Genomic DNA, 17,206 nt, shown 5'->3' with positions numbered 1-17,206 from the left:
GGACATTTTCTTATATTTTCAAATATATATTAACTAATAAAACAATTTTTACAACAAGACGATGCACATAAGATAAGGAACTTTTAAAACGCTACTGATATCTCCTGCAGCAAATTATTTTTAAAAGCGCATAGTTAAGAAAGAATACAATTAAAATGTCACAAATATGTATTGTCACATGAAATGTATAAATTTATTACGATTTCCTTTTCTTATCTTTCTAGAAGTTTTGTTGTTCTACTATAACTTAAAATTATCAATTTTGTGACTACGAAATAATTATCTGCCTTGAGTGCTTGATGGTGCTGTGTTTTGAGTAGGAGATATATTATCCTTACAAACTTTAGCAGTCATCTCGGCTAATGGCTCTAATTCTTTAGAATTAATTAAATCAAATTCTGTTACAAAATAGTAGAAATGCTTGTAACATGTATTCACGTGTGCTTCCTAAAATATTATAATATTAAAAATTAGATAAAATAATAAGCTTAACAAATTAAAATTTAAGTTAAATAATGAAAGAGCAATGAGTCATGCTAGTTATTATTCTAGTCTATAATAGTATATTGAATGTCTATAATAGTATATTGAACGATAAAACGAATTTGACACACCATAAACATCATGAGATTATATAATTAATTTTGATTTTTATTTCTTAACAAATTCGAACAATTTTCTCCAAACATTTCGGTAAATTAAATCATCTTCAGTGATAAAGCGGAATAAAGTTATCCATAGCGCATTCGATGCTGAGATGATAAGTTTTAAGGATGTTTAGTATTTATTTCTAAAATAGAAACTTAATAAAAATTATTCTATAGATTGTTCTTATTATAAATATGTTCTGAGACTTATTATAAAAATTCGAAGTTGATTTACTGAAACGATTTAAAGTTATAAGAATATTAATTTGTAACAAAGTTATTTAATATTTATTTTCAAAATATTAGAAATTTAACAATAATTTTACATATTATTCTATTTTTACATTTGAATCTTTATGTAAAATTTGAGCACAATTTTCTTATTAGTTTCAAAGTTATTTAATTTTTGGTAATTACATAGAATAAGAGACCCTTCTCCGCGCGATAACTTTGATCTTGACATTTGTTGTCAAGATCATAACTTTGAGTGATATGTCTTAATCTCACTCAACGTCACTCCTCATTCGCTAAAAAGTTATAAACAAAATAAATTTAAGAAATAACGTCTTTTTTCTATTACATGAAACAATAATTCTCTGTTCTAAAATAAATCCTTCTCTTGGTTCGCGTAAAAAATTAAACATTTATAAATAGGGAGAGATAGGATATTACTTAATATTATATGTATACAACAAAATATATATGTATATAACAGAAATACAATTATTTCTTAAACTTTTTTGGTAACTTTTTTAATAACTTTTTAACGAATAACAGTTAAAACCTGTCAGAGATAACTCAAAGTCATGACCTTGACAACATATGTCAAGATTATTAAAATCTGTGAAATCGCCTAAAATATGTAATTATCGATATTTTTGGCTAATCATTTGATAGAGATTAGTTTTTTAGTTGATATTATATAGACAAAACATATTTAATTTTCTGTTGATAGACTTTCAGGATATGTCTAGCAAGATAAGATCGATCCCCGTGCTTATTTTTTATCTAATTAATATATAAAATAAGTGAAAGAAATAAATATAAAGAAATATTAGGTGTACAACTTTGCTTCCGCCGTTTTCCTATAGATGGCTTTAGCGAGTGGTGGTCGAAATAAACAGATCATAGACGTCATACAATAAACTTGGGCATCTGTCAACATAACCCCATAGAAAGTTTAGTCGATTTGTGTCTGCATCATAAAGTTATTCTCGATTGAAAATATCAGTTTACGAGCCAAATTCTCATTTGCGGGAGGTTTTAATTTTTTGCTTCAATATGAAGAAATCTGCGGCTGAGGCTCATCGAATGCTCTCAAATACTTATGGTGAGGCCGTTATTAGTGAAAGAACGTGTCGTGAGTGGTTTCAACACTTCAAGAATGGTGATTTTGACGTCCAAGGTCATGCTTTGTATTTGGTGGGACCAGCTCGGCGTAGTGTATTATGAACTGTTAAAACCGACTGAAACAATCTCAGGCGATCGGTATGGAACGCAATTGATGCGTTTGAGCCGAGCAAAGACAAATTGAAAGACAAACGGCCGCAATACAACGAGTGACACGGTAAAGTGATTTTGCAGCATGACAATGCTCGACCCCATGTTGCGAAAGATATACTTGGTCAAGATATACTTGGAAACGTTGAAATGGGAAGTCCTACCTCACCCGCCGTATTCTCCAGACGTTGCTCCCTCTGACTATCACTTGTTTCGATCAATGGCACGGCCTGGCTGACCAGCACTTCCGGTCTTATGAAGAAGTAAAAAATTGGATCGATTCATGGATAGCTTCAAAAGATGACCAGTTTTTTCGACGCGGGATTCGTACGCTACCCGAAAGATGGGAGAAAGTAGTGGCCAGCGATGGATAATACTTTGAATCATAAATGTATAACCAGTTTTTTACAATAAAGCCTCGAATTTCGGAAAAAAAACGGCGGAAGCAAAGTTGTACACCTAATAACATGTTATATGTTTATTATTTTATTGTAATTGCGATTCCGAGCACCAAGCACAAATGATCATTCCTTTAGTTGAATTATCAAATAAATAACCTTTAGTTTAATTATCTAATGAAAAACTAAAAAATTTTTTCAATCTATATAATACAAATTAGATCTATATCAATTTTGATAAAGATCATCTAAAGTAACTGTTTTAGTCGCTCATGATGATTTTATTACATGAAAATATTTAGATATGCCTAAATTTATACATATAAAATACTTCATATATATATAAATTTCTCGTTTCCAAAAGTAATAGTTTTATCGATGCATTTCTGATTTGTGTCATTATACCAAAGAAATTGGACCTAATATGTGACGTTACATTGTTGAGAAAATTTTTTACAATTAACTTCTTGCTCCGATGTAAAAGATTTTGATATATATTTATTAGATATATTTATAGATATATTTTAATATATATTAATTTTGATAAGAATCATGTAAAGTAATTTTACTCGCTGATCCCGATTTTTGTCATTACATTCAAGGAATTGATCAATATGTGAATTACGTAGAATTTTTATGATCTCATTAAGTTACAATACATAAAAGATTTCTCTTTTTCAGTATAATGTTTAATATAATATATATAAATCACAATTAATTATGAAATATTATATAATTACCATGAATTTATGTATATTACATTTCACGATATGTATATCATGCGAAATCTGTTTACAATCAATTTTTTAATGGTATTCATAAATAATAGCATGAAAAGGTATTAAATTTTGATATATTTTTATTTACAAATCATTTTTATTTTTTACATATAAAAAATAATTACAAAATAATTGAAATGTATATCAATGTATACTTATATAGTATAGTCTTATTATAGTATAGTCTTATAGTTGGTCCCAGTATGTGCCAAAGCAATATATATATATATAAATTTCTCGTTTTATTAAGTGAGTATAATCGAAGTGTCAATATGTTGACAGTTCATAAAAGAAAAATCTCATCGTGAAAACATATAACTTGATATCTACTTAAAAAACATTTAATATTTGAGTAAAGAAAGTGAATTAAGTAAATCGTTGTGTCGAGCACTATTACGATGTATCCAATTTATTTCTGCAACTGTTTCAAGAAGCTAGAGCAAAATGGAATCATTGGACATCTATAAGGTAATAACAATATGGTATTGTAATTATGATAATTATAAGCTTTTAAAGTGTATTTGGCTTACGTTTTTGTTTTAAAAATAATATCATAACTCTTCGACTACTAAGAAACGCGATCGCGTTTCTCATAAGACTTCTTATAAGTATATAATAAATGCTACGAGTGCGATAACGCAGATAAAATAAATAAAATCGTTAGAGAAATTAATGTAAAAGTGAGAAATTAGACAATAATTGCGTGCTACAAGTATTATAATGCTTATTGACATACAATTTAGTCTAACAAGTATTTCGGTACGTCGAATTGTAAGAAATGCTCTTAGAATTCAACGTTTGATTTGTATATCAATAATAAAGTTTTATAATGCTTATCACATGTAATTATTGTCTAATTTCGTTCTTTTACGATTATGACATTTCTCTAACAATTTTATTATTAATGTAATTAAAAATAATCCGATATTCAAAGGATTCAGTATTCATTTTAATTTCATCATTCTAATTTATAATAAATTAGCATATTTATAAAGTATATGAAAGACAAACAGATAGTGTAGTAAGGGAAAAATAAGAAAAAACGTGTTTTTATAAACGTGTGAATGGTCCGATCAGTGTGCATCCGCGCGTAAAGCACCCGCGTCTGCCCATCTCCTCTACGCGACCCATAATATGCTATTTCTTCTTGTAATTTGAAAACTAAATTTCGGAAAGGAAAAATCGTAAAAATCTTAAAATTAAATAAGTCAGGAATATGATATAATACTTTATTTAAGAACAAATGTTTATTCTGGATTACCCTTATATATATAGGGTGAATTAGAGTAATTAAGCCAGTTTTTTACCTTACGAGAAAATTATTGATTATACATCTAATTATCGACTTAACAATACAGATCGGATGCGTGGATAGAAGAACTTTTGCACGATGAACGTTTGGCAGCGATTTTCTATCTGAATTTCAAGTATAAATCACTGTACTCGCTTGGCGAATAATCTGTACTTGAAAACCAATGTCTTATTATTAGACATTTTCAAAAATTTCCGCGAAAGTTGCATCGCGAGTTACAGTCTCGGTCCCGTACATTATTACACCTTGCTCGGTTTCACGTGTGACGCGATATTAAAATATACTTGCATAAGTTTGAATTGCTTATCAACATCGATATGATCATGTTCATCGAACGCGATATATGCGGCGATCTCAATCAATGTTCCGGTAGATACGCGCAGACTAATAACGAGTACGTGCGTTCGTATGATTATTCATCGGAATCGTTGTCGTGCTTGATATACTACGACATGAATACGGTGTGTTAACCATTGTCATACGCCGAATTTCAATTGATCGAAGATGCTGCGAACTTTGATGCGATCGGTATAGATTCGCCCACCGATTACATTCTCGAAATCTCGAATATCAGCAGCATTTACACGATCAATATACTGATCTATCTTTCTGTTCGACACGCGATAAGCCGCCCGGCAAGCGCCTCCTCGATTTTCGAGGAGAAAAGATTATCGTACGTACGACGGCGATAGTGATATGCTGAACGAAACGGAGCGCAGAGAGATAACGCATTCTTTACAAGACCGGTGACATCATAGCTCGATATTCGCTCATCCTGCTGCATCAAGAAGAAGTTCAATGACGAACGTTAAATTTTTAAAGTCTTTTCGCAGTGCGCAACATTTGAGATGATTGATATCCTAAACATTAAATATAATCTAATCTTTGACAATCGCATCGTCGAGATTGAGACTCACACATGCAACATGTTCATCAACACAACGTTCGGGTACAGCGACGAGATAAGATTATCCATACAGCAACAAGGTCTGCACACATTGCCGTACAAAAAGCTTTTTATACATTGAGGGAAAACTGACGAATAGAGTAGCACGTGGCATTTGGAAATAATTGCGTCGCGTTCATATTCGATACTCAACGGTATGGAGATTGACCGCGTTAGAAACGTGGGCATAACTAGCATGCTCAAAAACTATGTAACAGCGTCATTCGACAGAAGTGTGATTATACGGAATGTCGGCTGAGCGCAACTGCGGCTATTTTAGTTTCGGATACTTTAATTTCTATGTATTGTTCTACGTACTGCTGGGATTCTGCGAAGATCTATAAAGCATGATGATCAACTCGTCACGAGTTGATTTTAATACGAGCGTCGACAATTGCCTGATGGGAGATCCCACAACAGAGCCGATACTGGAATTATTCAAAATACAATGGCGAATGCCGCACGTATTATTGAGCGAGATAAATAAGTTGGCGATGCTATGCGCGCTTTTGGAGAGCGGACGATATCTGAGCATGATTTTTCGTTCGTGGAATCGAGTTTCCGATCAGAGCATAACCAAGCATTTGTGGGCCATCAAGACGGTTACTCAGTTCCAAAAGTTGCGCTACGTCATTTTATGCAATGCAAATAAGTCAAAAAACGTCCGAGGATATAAGTCGATTCAATGACTGCAAATTAACCATGCGAAACTCTATCTGAATTCGGAATGTTATCTGTATGATGATTTAAATCTGGATTTTGAAAAAACAGATGTGCGATTCTGTACAACTTGTATGGTACGCGCGTTTTTGCAAGAGCTACTATGGATACGAGTATCTCGAGCCGAGTATCATCTTTACAACTTTTTTACGTAATGACCTGTTTGTGATCATCGCTTTCGACAAAACGAATCAGTCAAGAGTGGTACCGTGGACGTGCGATTAGACTTTGAATGTAAGGAAAACGTGCTCGCAAATTGATTCTCCTTACATTCAAAATTTAATGAAAGCACGTTGAAATGAGACAATAATCTATTGTCTCATTATACATGATCGCGTAATTCAGTAATATAATCCATTGACCAATGTTGTGCGCAAAATCTCCTAAGTGTACCTCCGACATGATATAAAATCTATGATACGACGCAATTGACCATAGTCTTCTCGACGAACAACATGTCCGTACCAATCTGGAAGGAGGGATTCATCAACAAGAAATTTATCATGAAGAAAGTGGCGGTGTTGAAATAGGGAATCGTTCTCAGACATTACATTTTTACTACTCATCTCATAGAAATTTTTGACAAAATCCGACGGGTACTGCGCTTCCTAGTTGAGTGCTTATGACTATGGATTGTGATGGGAGGACGGGATAGTCCCGTACAGCGAGGCGACACCTGATTATGACAGTTGTATTTGAAGATGATGCTATATGTACATCAAGAGATGCGAGAAACGAACGTGATTATGAAACTTGCTTCTGGGCAATAAGCGAGAACGCATATACATCGAGATCTTGGATGCAGTTTATGAAGGCATGGAATCTTTAACTATTCTAGATGTTAATCTAATATTATGCGATGTGAACAACATGTTAAGAACTGTTACAAAATATATTAAACATATATAACTGATGGTTGCAATTTTTAAATAAAAGTACATTATCGTACTTATTTCTTTTTCCCTTCCTTTGTAGTATACATATATGAGCATATATGTATGAGCATATACGTATGTACTACATGGGCTGAAAAGTCCCGGGATTTTTCAATACATGGCGTCACTAGAAAATGAACATGATTCATTTCGAGAGGTTCATCTGTCACTAGTTTGTATGAAGTTTCATGACATTTCGTTCATTCGTTTACAAGCTACAGTTGTTTAAGTGGCGCTACTTTCGCCTTCTGTATCATCACGATAACGCACCGTCCTTGAAAGCGATGGCCAAATTGGAGCAATTACGATTCGAATTGATTGCTCATCCACCGTATTCTCCAGACTTGGCTCCCAGCGACTATTATCTGTTCCCAAACCTCAAGCAATGACTCCAGGAAGAGATTCACATCGAATGAGGAAGTCATCGCGGAAACCGAAGCGTATTTCGAAGGCTTGGATGTTTCGTACTACAGAAAGGGCATCGAAATGTTGGAAAATCGCTATACCAAGTGTATCGCCCTTGAAGGCAATTATGTTGAGGAATAAATATAACTTTACCCAAAAAAACGCTTGTTTTCATTAAAAATCCGGGACTTTTCAGCCCATGTAATATGTACGCATGTATGCATATACGTATGTATGAACATATATATGTATGAACAATAAGAAGAGATCGGTGACACGTCGTCGATGCTGAATAGGGAAAGTAGATAAAAGGACAAAGAAGTCACAAATGGAATATATGTATATGAATATAATGGGTCGTAAGCGTGAGACAGTTGTCTTATGTCTCTCTGTAATATTACTGAATCGATCAGCAATAAGTGTAATGCGAAAAGGCTGACCATCGTGCGGACGTTGAGAACATGGATGGTGTAAATGTAGACAAGTTATTTGAAGCAATGGAAACAGAATTTGAGGACATAATGGACGATGTAGAGTTGAAGAATATCGGAAACATTGAGGACATGGACGATGTAAAATTCGAGAAATATTCGGAAACGCGAATATTAGAGACGAAGTGTTCGAAGTGTTTGATGAAATGAAAGTAGACTTTGAGAATATAATGAACCAAGGTAGGTCATTATATACCGTGGTTCGCGTGACAACCCAACGATTTGACGCGTGAAAAATATCCGCCAACGTCCATGGAAACATGTCTAAACAGCAATGGGAGGGGAAGCGTATCATAGCGCGACGCGTTGTCACATCTGCGAAAAACCGTTCGCGCCGGACGATACGCGAATCCGCGATCATTGTCATCTCACTGATAGATACCGGTCCAGTGCATTCAAATTATAATAACTTAAATTATAAAAATTCGTTTTATACTCCAATCATATTTCAATTTATCGGGCTACGACGCGTATTTTATAATTAAGGAAATTGCTACCGTGTACATGTAATGATGGATATGTAAATGTACTACCGATAACCAAAGAAAAATATATTTCATTCACTAAACATGATAATACCAAAGATAAAAATGAAAAGAATTTTCAAAAAAATTGTGTAAAATTAAGATTCATTGATTCATTCTTTCAAATTTCTAAATGCAAACTTCGATAAATTGGCGTCGTATCTCGACAAAGATAAATTAAAAATTGTACGTTCCGAATTTTGCAAGCTCAGCGCGGAGGATTTCGATCTTCTCACACGAAAAGGTGTCTTTCCGTACGAGTATATTGACTGCGTCGAAAAATTGCAGGACACGCGCTTACCACCGCGCGAATTATTTTTTAGTTGACAGGCGATCCGAGAGCGATTATGCTCACATCGTGAATGTAAGGCGATTCTCCATTTGATGCTCGGCGAGTACAGTGATCTGTGAAAACTAATGTCTTGTTATTAGCCGACATTTTCGAAAATTTCCGCAATAGTTGTGTCGCGAATTATTGTCTCGATCCTGCGCATTAGTATACATTGCCAGGTTTCACATGGGATGTCATGCTAGCTGAAACATACGCATGTAAGATTCGAGTTGCTCATTGACATTGATATGGTTATATTCGAGCGCGGTATACGCGGCGATCTCAGTCAATGTTCAGTGCAGGCTAACAAGTACATGCGTTTGTTCGATCTATCGAAATTATCGTCATACTTGATATACTATGATGTATTAATCTGTACGGATGGGCGATGTGTCAACTTTTGCCATATGCCGAATGGGAATTTCGGTAGGTCGAAGATGCTGCGAACTTTGATGCGCGATCGCTCCGGATTCACCTACCGATTATATTCTCAAGATCGATCTCGAGTATCCGCAACATCTGCATGACCTACATTTCTGCCCAACGCGCGATAAATCGCCCAGCAAGCGCGAAAACAAACTTCTAGCGACTTTATACGATAAGCAGCGTTATATCATCCACTATCGCAATCTGCAACAATGTCACAGTCTTCGCGTAATAAAGATCCATCGAGTGCTACAATTCGCTCAATCTCATGGCTCCGCGATTATATTGAACCCAATACATAATTTAGATAATTTCGCGCACGATTTGTATAAACTAATGAATAATGGTATTCGGTAAGATTATGGAAAATGCGCACGTTGATAAAATTAATATGAGTAACAAAATGGGATGGATGATACGGCGCGGAGGCAATGATCGCGAAACCGAATTTTCACAGCCGCAGCGTCTTTGCAGAAAATTTGATTTGAAATCGTCGTCGAAATGCGCAAACTCGAGATGAAGTTCGACAAGTCAATTTATGTGCATACTCGACACATCGAAAATCTGCTTGTACGAATTTCACAACGAGTATAAGTCACCGATGTATCGTAATAAATGTAAAACCATGTACATCGACACGGACAGTCTCATTTATCATATAGAATGCGACGATATTTACGAAAATATGAAACGCGATATCGCTAGATTCAACACAAGCAATTATCCGGCAGATAACGTATACGGTATATCTTTCGCGAACAAAAAAGTATCCGGCGTGATGAAGGATGAAAATAACGAAATGAAAATGCAATAATGATCAAATTCGTTGGACTCAGAGCGAAGTTACATGGTGAGAGTGGACAACTAAGGAGAAGGACATTAAAAAGGCGAAAGATATAAAGAATAACGTTATAGCGCGAACGATAACGTCCGATGATTACACGCGGTGCTTAAACGAAGAGATCGAAATGACTCGCCGTCAATCGTATATACGATCTAAATTACACGAAATGTACACGATATCCGAATCGAAAATCGCTCTGTCCATACGACGACAAATCAGACTCGACGGAGACGTTACCATGGGGACACTTTTGTAATGTTACTATTATGTATTCATTTACACTTTTTTTTTACATTTATACAAGTATTATTAATATGTTTTATGTAATAGCATTTATTATGTATTATTGTACTTTCATAATACATATCGTATGTTTTTAACATTTATATAAGTATTATATACTACTAGTATTTTACATGTTACTAGTAATTTACATGTTTTTTACATTTATGTACCAGGTATGTAAATATGAAACCGGAATTTACCAATAGATGGCCATAGCTGTCAATGTAGTTGCCGTCAGATGGCGCCATTGACGCCATTTCCTTGTTCTGACAAAGATTTTCAACTCACAACAATACAAGTTTCATACAACAGTATAGTTTGTAATAGCGTTGAACATGTCGAATTTCGTGCCTGGAAACTACGATTTGCGGACATTTGCATTGATTTTCTGTTACTATTTGAAGAAAACTGCTGCAGAATCGCATCGAATGCTTGTCGAAGTTTACGATGAGCATGCTCTTGGTAAATCACAGTGCTTTAAGTGGTTTAAAAAAGTGGCGATTTTGACGTGAGAAACGAAGAACGTGGAAAACCACCGAAAACCGCTATGGACGGAAGACAATGCTCTGTGTTTGGATGGGATCAGAAAGATGTGATCTATTATGAGCTGCTACCTGGCGAAACCGTTAATACTAAACACTACCGACAACAAATGATCAATTTGAATCAAGCTTTGTGTGAAAAACGATCGGAATATCAAAAAAGGCAACACAAAGATGATTTTGCTTCATGATAATGCACCATCACACACAGCAAACTGGTCAAAGAAACGATTTGGTTGGGAAATACTTTCGCATGCAGCTTACTCACCAGACTTGGCTCCGTCCGATTACCATTTATTTGCATCGATGGGACATGCACTTGCTCAGCAGCGCTTCACTTCTTACGAAGATGTATGAAAATGGCTAGATGACTGGTTTGGCTCAAAAGAGCAACAATTTTTTTGGCGTGGCATCCACAAATTGTCAAATAGGTGGAAAAAATGTATAGCTACCGATGGGCAATACTTCGAATAAAATATTTTTTATCATTTTCATGCAATAAACGTGTATTTTCTATAAAAAAAATTCCGGTTCCATATTTACATATCTGGTATTACTATTTTGCATTACCACCTATGTATGTATTCCATACATGAGTTGTTGCAAATAATTATATATTTTATATACTCCAAAATGAAGATGATAAATGGGAAGTAATAAAAATATATGTTTATATGTTTTTATATTGATATATATTTTTATATGTAAAAAAAAATACACGAATCAAAATTTTATCAAATGATATTGTTTGTGTATCCATGAATTGTGAGATCCATCGAATCTCATTTAACATACACCTTGTCTCCTTTCCGGCGCAGTACTTTCTCCACGATACGTCCGGATGAATATGTCCGCGATGCAACTTGTGCTCATAGAACGCTCCAGCGATGGATTTTCCGCGATAGTCCTCGAGTAGATAGGTTACGGGATTGATACGCTGTACTTTAATGATCGTAAACACCTCGATGGTCCAATTTGACGTGTAACCCTTTTCAAAAACCATCTTATACTTGCTCATGCGTATTGAATCGCCCACTTTAAATTTTGCCTGACTAGCGATTTTTATCGCGCTGCACACCGTATCTAAGAGTCTTTCGGCGATCGCGGGAGTTATATCGGCGAATCGCATAGTGCGATGCTTGCGCGCGTTATAATTTAATACGAGACGCAGCTCGTCCACTTGTAATTGCCGTTGAGCGCAAACATCTGCCACATGTCATTTTTGCGTGTGCAATTGAACTCGCTCAACTACTGAACTTGCTTTCAATGTCGAACGTGGAATAGTGATTAACGTCGTGTTTTTTCACAATTTTTTCTGCACATCGGCGTTGTAAAACTTCTTCCCTATATCCGTTTGTAAATTTTTTGGACATCTTCCACTCGCTTGAATTATCTCAGCAATAGCATCTCGCTTCCACCCTTGCTCTTGAGCGGTACGGCCCACGCGTACTTACTCAACATATCGATGACGGTGAATATGTAGTGGTCTCTGTTAAAGCTCGAGTATGGCGCATCTCGATATCAATCTGCCATAGATCATCGCATCCTCGAACTATGATGCGCCTTTGCGGAAAATTTCTTCTCGCCAAAACATACAATTTCTCGACGAGTCGACGTCTCTCGGAGCTAATTTTTCTCTTTTCGTTGGATCTCTTTTTCATGATTCAACGCGTAATACACAAGACAAAAATATTTTTCTCTCTGACACCATTCAACTCGTTTCATCAATACGCGATTTAATTTATAATAAGACCAGCTTCGCGAAGTTCCTCGATCGACAGCATCTCGTTGTCACGAGCGTTATTGCCCACTCGGTGCGAAGCATCGAGCAATCGTACACCAGCTTATTGGGATCGTCCCAATGCAATCGAACGCATGTTCATTGCATGAGATAATCCTTTTCTTCTTTTGTTTCTTGGGTGTGATTGACATCAACGGCGCGATTACATATTTGTACTTGCATCCTCTGTTGTTCAATAATCGAATTCCGAATGATGCTTGTGTTTGAGCGCATTCGTCGCCAGCAGCATGCTCTTGCTCATATCATCTTCCGTGTAGATGAGATCATCGGGAATTCTCTTGAAAATTAGACCAGGTGTATCGTACGCCGATAATTATGTTGTTCTGTCATTTACATCGAAACTTTTATTGCCAAACATCAATCTATTCTTGTGTAAATAAACGCCGTATACATAATCTATACTGCTCTTCTGTTTATCTCGTGCTCCCCTCGGACAACCTCAACATACTTTTGATTCAGCGGGCCTAAGCCGGCTTACAACGCCTCTCGACGCCTTCCATTTACAACCGATTTTGAACCTTCGTTGTTAACGAGTCGTTTCGAAAACGTTCTTTAACGATTCTATCACCGGTACGATCGTCGTACGCGGAGTGGAGATTATCGGCTGTACACGATCATCCGATCGATCATCAGATTTACACGGAGTCGCAGAACGCTCGAATGTCTCGCTCGCTTTCTCTCTCTCTTCCTTTCCCTCCTCCTTCTCTTCTTCCTCCTACTTTCTCTCACACTTGGAGGCAGACGCTGCGTCATCGTCGCGCGACTGTCTCTTTATCGCACGCATACCGAAGCTCAACGATCTGTCGCAGAGGTTTGATAATAGGCTTAAAATGTTTGTTCAACGCCACGTTTGTTCCTTTTCGATTCTACAATCTTCAGAGCGCGATGTTTCTTGCGGATCGACTCGCTTGTCTTCTCGATCTCTCTCACGATTTTTTCATGTTCGCGCATTAGTCATGTTCATCTTTGGCGAAGTATCGGCAACGACTGGTCACATTACGGTATCGCGAATTCGTTAAATCCCTTTCTGTACCGCTCTTTTTAAGCGCACTGTCCTTGTCTATCATTAAAAATCCATATTTTTATTGCCAACAGTCCCGGTACAACGCGCAAAATTCATCGTACGACGGTATTTACATAATCGTTGTAAACGTGTTATAATAGTACAATCCTGTTTGAACAAGATCAGAAGAGTCACGTTGTCGTAATCATATTAGATGTTTAAGTATCCTCGCGTACGTCTGACAAAGATAGAAACAGTCAGCGTTCGCGTGGCGGCCCATCGAAAAGTATTCTCTCACCACCTGCTCATTCTGCTTGTCGCATGCCATGTCATCAAAGATAAAAATAGAATTTGGGCGTGTCTCGCTCGGTGGAATGATGTCGCTGTTGTTGGAGAATGTAGAGTAGCCGATTTCGTTGATAGACGTAAATATATTTTCGAGATATCGATACTTTGATTGTTGCAGCGATTTCAAGTAGACGTACACTTTCTCGAAACGTATGCCGTTTAGACTCTCGAGCAAGCTTATGAGAACATTGGTTTTATTTCAATTCGACGGGCCGCAAAAGATCGCACGTATATTCGGCAGCATTTCGCCGTACTTATACTTCTCCCTGTCTCCCATCATTCGCAATTTCGCGTCACAATTCGTGATGCGTATTGTTAGCTATTATAATTTCAGGCTCACACTAAAGGTACACTCTCGAATGACTATTTAAAGGTGCGCGAATCCGCGAATCGCGCAGTAGCAAAATGTATCTCACACTGTGTTACTCTTCCGATATTCGAGACTTGAGCGCCGAACAGTTGCAATATATACCGAAGGTCGTATTCTTACTGTGTACGGTGACTACATCGAACACGTCTGGGACAACTTCCGGAACACGTGAAGGCAGATTGAGAAGTCCGAACTTATCGTCGCTGCGACGAGCAATCAGCGGACGCATCGGCGATCCTGCACCGAAGATAAAAGATTATAGCAAATGTCGGCGTCGCGCGGCGGTCTGCTGAAACGAGTAATAAACGCGCTTCCTTTCGAGTTACATATTCCAGGCTACCAATTTTACGGTCCACTCGGCTTACAAAGTGATTAGCCACAGGTGACGAGAACATAAATCCGATGGACGCGGCGTGCCGAGAACGACATTACGTATTCTTGGAGCAATGATCTCACCGATAGACATGCGGCGGATAAGGTACTTGCCAATAAAGCGCTAGGACGCGATAAATTCTTTGAGCGAGAGAGCCACCGCTGCCATCTAGGCAGCGATGAAAGCCAAGACCAAGATCAGCATGGACATGAAACCGAAGAAGATGTCGAGGAAAAAGGCGATAAAAAAGCGGATACTTACGAAACGAGACGGTGCGTTACTATTTCTGCCAATATTGGACACACTCGGATCCTTGATCAGCGGCCAGCGTGGCGAAAACGATAAACGACAGCAAAGCCGCGCGACGTCTGCTCGAAGAGCAATGTCACGATCGTGCGATGGCCGCGGACTATATCTCGCTACGTACAAATACAGACGCGGACTGTATCTTGGCCCGTATAAACATGGACAAGGTGTAGCTGCAAAGAAAAAAAAGAACGCCGAAAAGACGATAAAAATGCTGGCGCAACTACTGTGCAATTGAACGAACTCGCGAAACATATGCGCGTACCACACTTTAGAGGCGTTTTCATATGTAACATGTTATCAACAAGCGACGCGCGCCGAAACGAAAGCGATATCGTGAATCTGGACGATGTGATCACTGATAATACCAGGACCGTCGCATCTTCGCGTACGCAAAGGAACAATCGCGTCATGTACTTTGACAGTTTTGGTAATCTTCGACCCAAGAAACTGGTGCGATATTTCGAGAACGATGTTACGACGATAAAGTACAAACGCATGTCCTTTCAGACGTACGATCAGAATTTCTGTGGACAGATGTGTCTGCGGTTTCTACAAACGGACACGCGTGAATTTAAAAGCTCGACGAGGTGTGAAATCTTAGTATTAGTTGAACGCTTTTTCCGTCATGTCGTTGATGCTTACGATGAGCGGGAAGAGCACCATCCTCGCGGCGAACTAGTTTCTCACCATAGATTTGAGTGACAGAAATTACGAGCTCGGTCTGGCGATTTTTAAGACTTATTACATGATATCGAACATGAACGATCAAACAACAAATTTTATTTCGTCAAAGACGACGCGAAAATTACAATTCCTGAGGATTCATACGAAGTGCGAGACATAAATGAATTTTTGAAAGGCACGATTTTACGGAAACGTCTGCATCGTGACGTGCTTGAAACTGTTGACGTAGTGCGTAATAACAATAATAACAACAACAACAACAACAATGACACCGATGATAATGGTGAGAACGGAGATTACGCTCCGCGCAAACTACAACACGATGAGATGTGCAGAAAAAAACTTTGGCAAACCCAGCATTAGGATTCTTGCTCGCTGGGATTCTCGTCGAAGCGTATACCGCAATCGCAAAGGTGGCACGAATCGGACGTGTCGATCAACATAACGAACGTTATCCGCATAAAGTGTAACGTGACCGCAGGCGCATATAGCAACGGCAAAAGCGCACACACGATACATGAATTTTCATCGAGCGTGCTGCCAGGATATAAGATGTCGGAGAGGCCGGCGCAGATTATTTACCAATCATCGCACGGAGCATTACGAATTTAACGATATGCATCATCGACCAGAACGGACGATTGCTCGATTTTCGAGAAGAAGAGATCACTGTTAGATTGCACGTATAACGGCAGTGATAATTGACGTGAGCATGAGATGTTTGTGCTGAATGGAACGAAGCGTACGCAAAGAGATAATACATTCTTTACAAGGCCGGTGATTTCACAGCTCGATAACATTCGCTCATCCAGCTGCATCAATACGAAAAAGGAATTCAGTGCGACGAACGTTACATTTTTAAAGTCTTTGGGATTTGCGGTGCGCAACATTTGAAATGACTGATATCCTACATTAAAGACGAGCCGATCTTCGACGATCACATCAAGATTGAGACTCACACATACAATCCATTCGCCAACAATGTTCAGGTACAGCGATGAGATAAGAATACAACAACAGGATCTGTACACACTACCGTGTACGAAAGTTTTTTATACGTCGAAGGAAAATCAACGAAGAACAAAGTAGTCCACGGTGTTCACGTGACATTAGAAAATAATTGCGTTATGTTCGATGAGATATTTGATGAGATTCGATATGAACTCAAAAGTGTGGAGATTGAACAGAAACGTGGGCATAACTAGCACATTCAAAAATTATGTAACAGTGTCA

General features: G+C 37.5%; 1 protein-coding gene across 1 annotated transcript in view; it reads right to left on the bottom strand.

The window, feature by feature from the left end:
- Positions 1 to 279: 279 nt before the first annotated feature.
- The window catches only part of LOC105618917 (MOB kinase activator-like 3), a 155,543-nt gene continuing 138,616 nt past the window's right edge, over positions 280 to 17,206 (bottom strand). The window contains exon 5 of the mRNA XM_012200447.1: positions 280 to 447. Coding sequence (XP_012055837.1) covers positions 280 to 447 — 168 coding nt within the window. The remainder of the gene's footprint in view (positions 448 to 17,206) is intronic.

This window comes from Atta cephalotes (genome assembly GCF_000143395.1).
Source record: "Atta cephalotes unplaced genomic scaffold scaffold00018, whole genome shotgun sequence".
Taxonomy (NCBI): domain Eukaryota; kingdom Metazoa; phylum Arthropoda; class Insecta; order Hymenoptera; family Formicidae; genus Atta; species Atta cephalotes.
The sequence above is the reverse complement of the archived record's forward strand: the minus strand, read 5'-3'. Positions and strand labels throughout refer to the sequence as shown.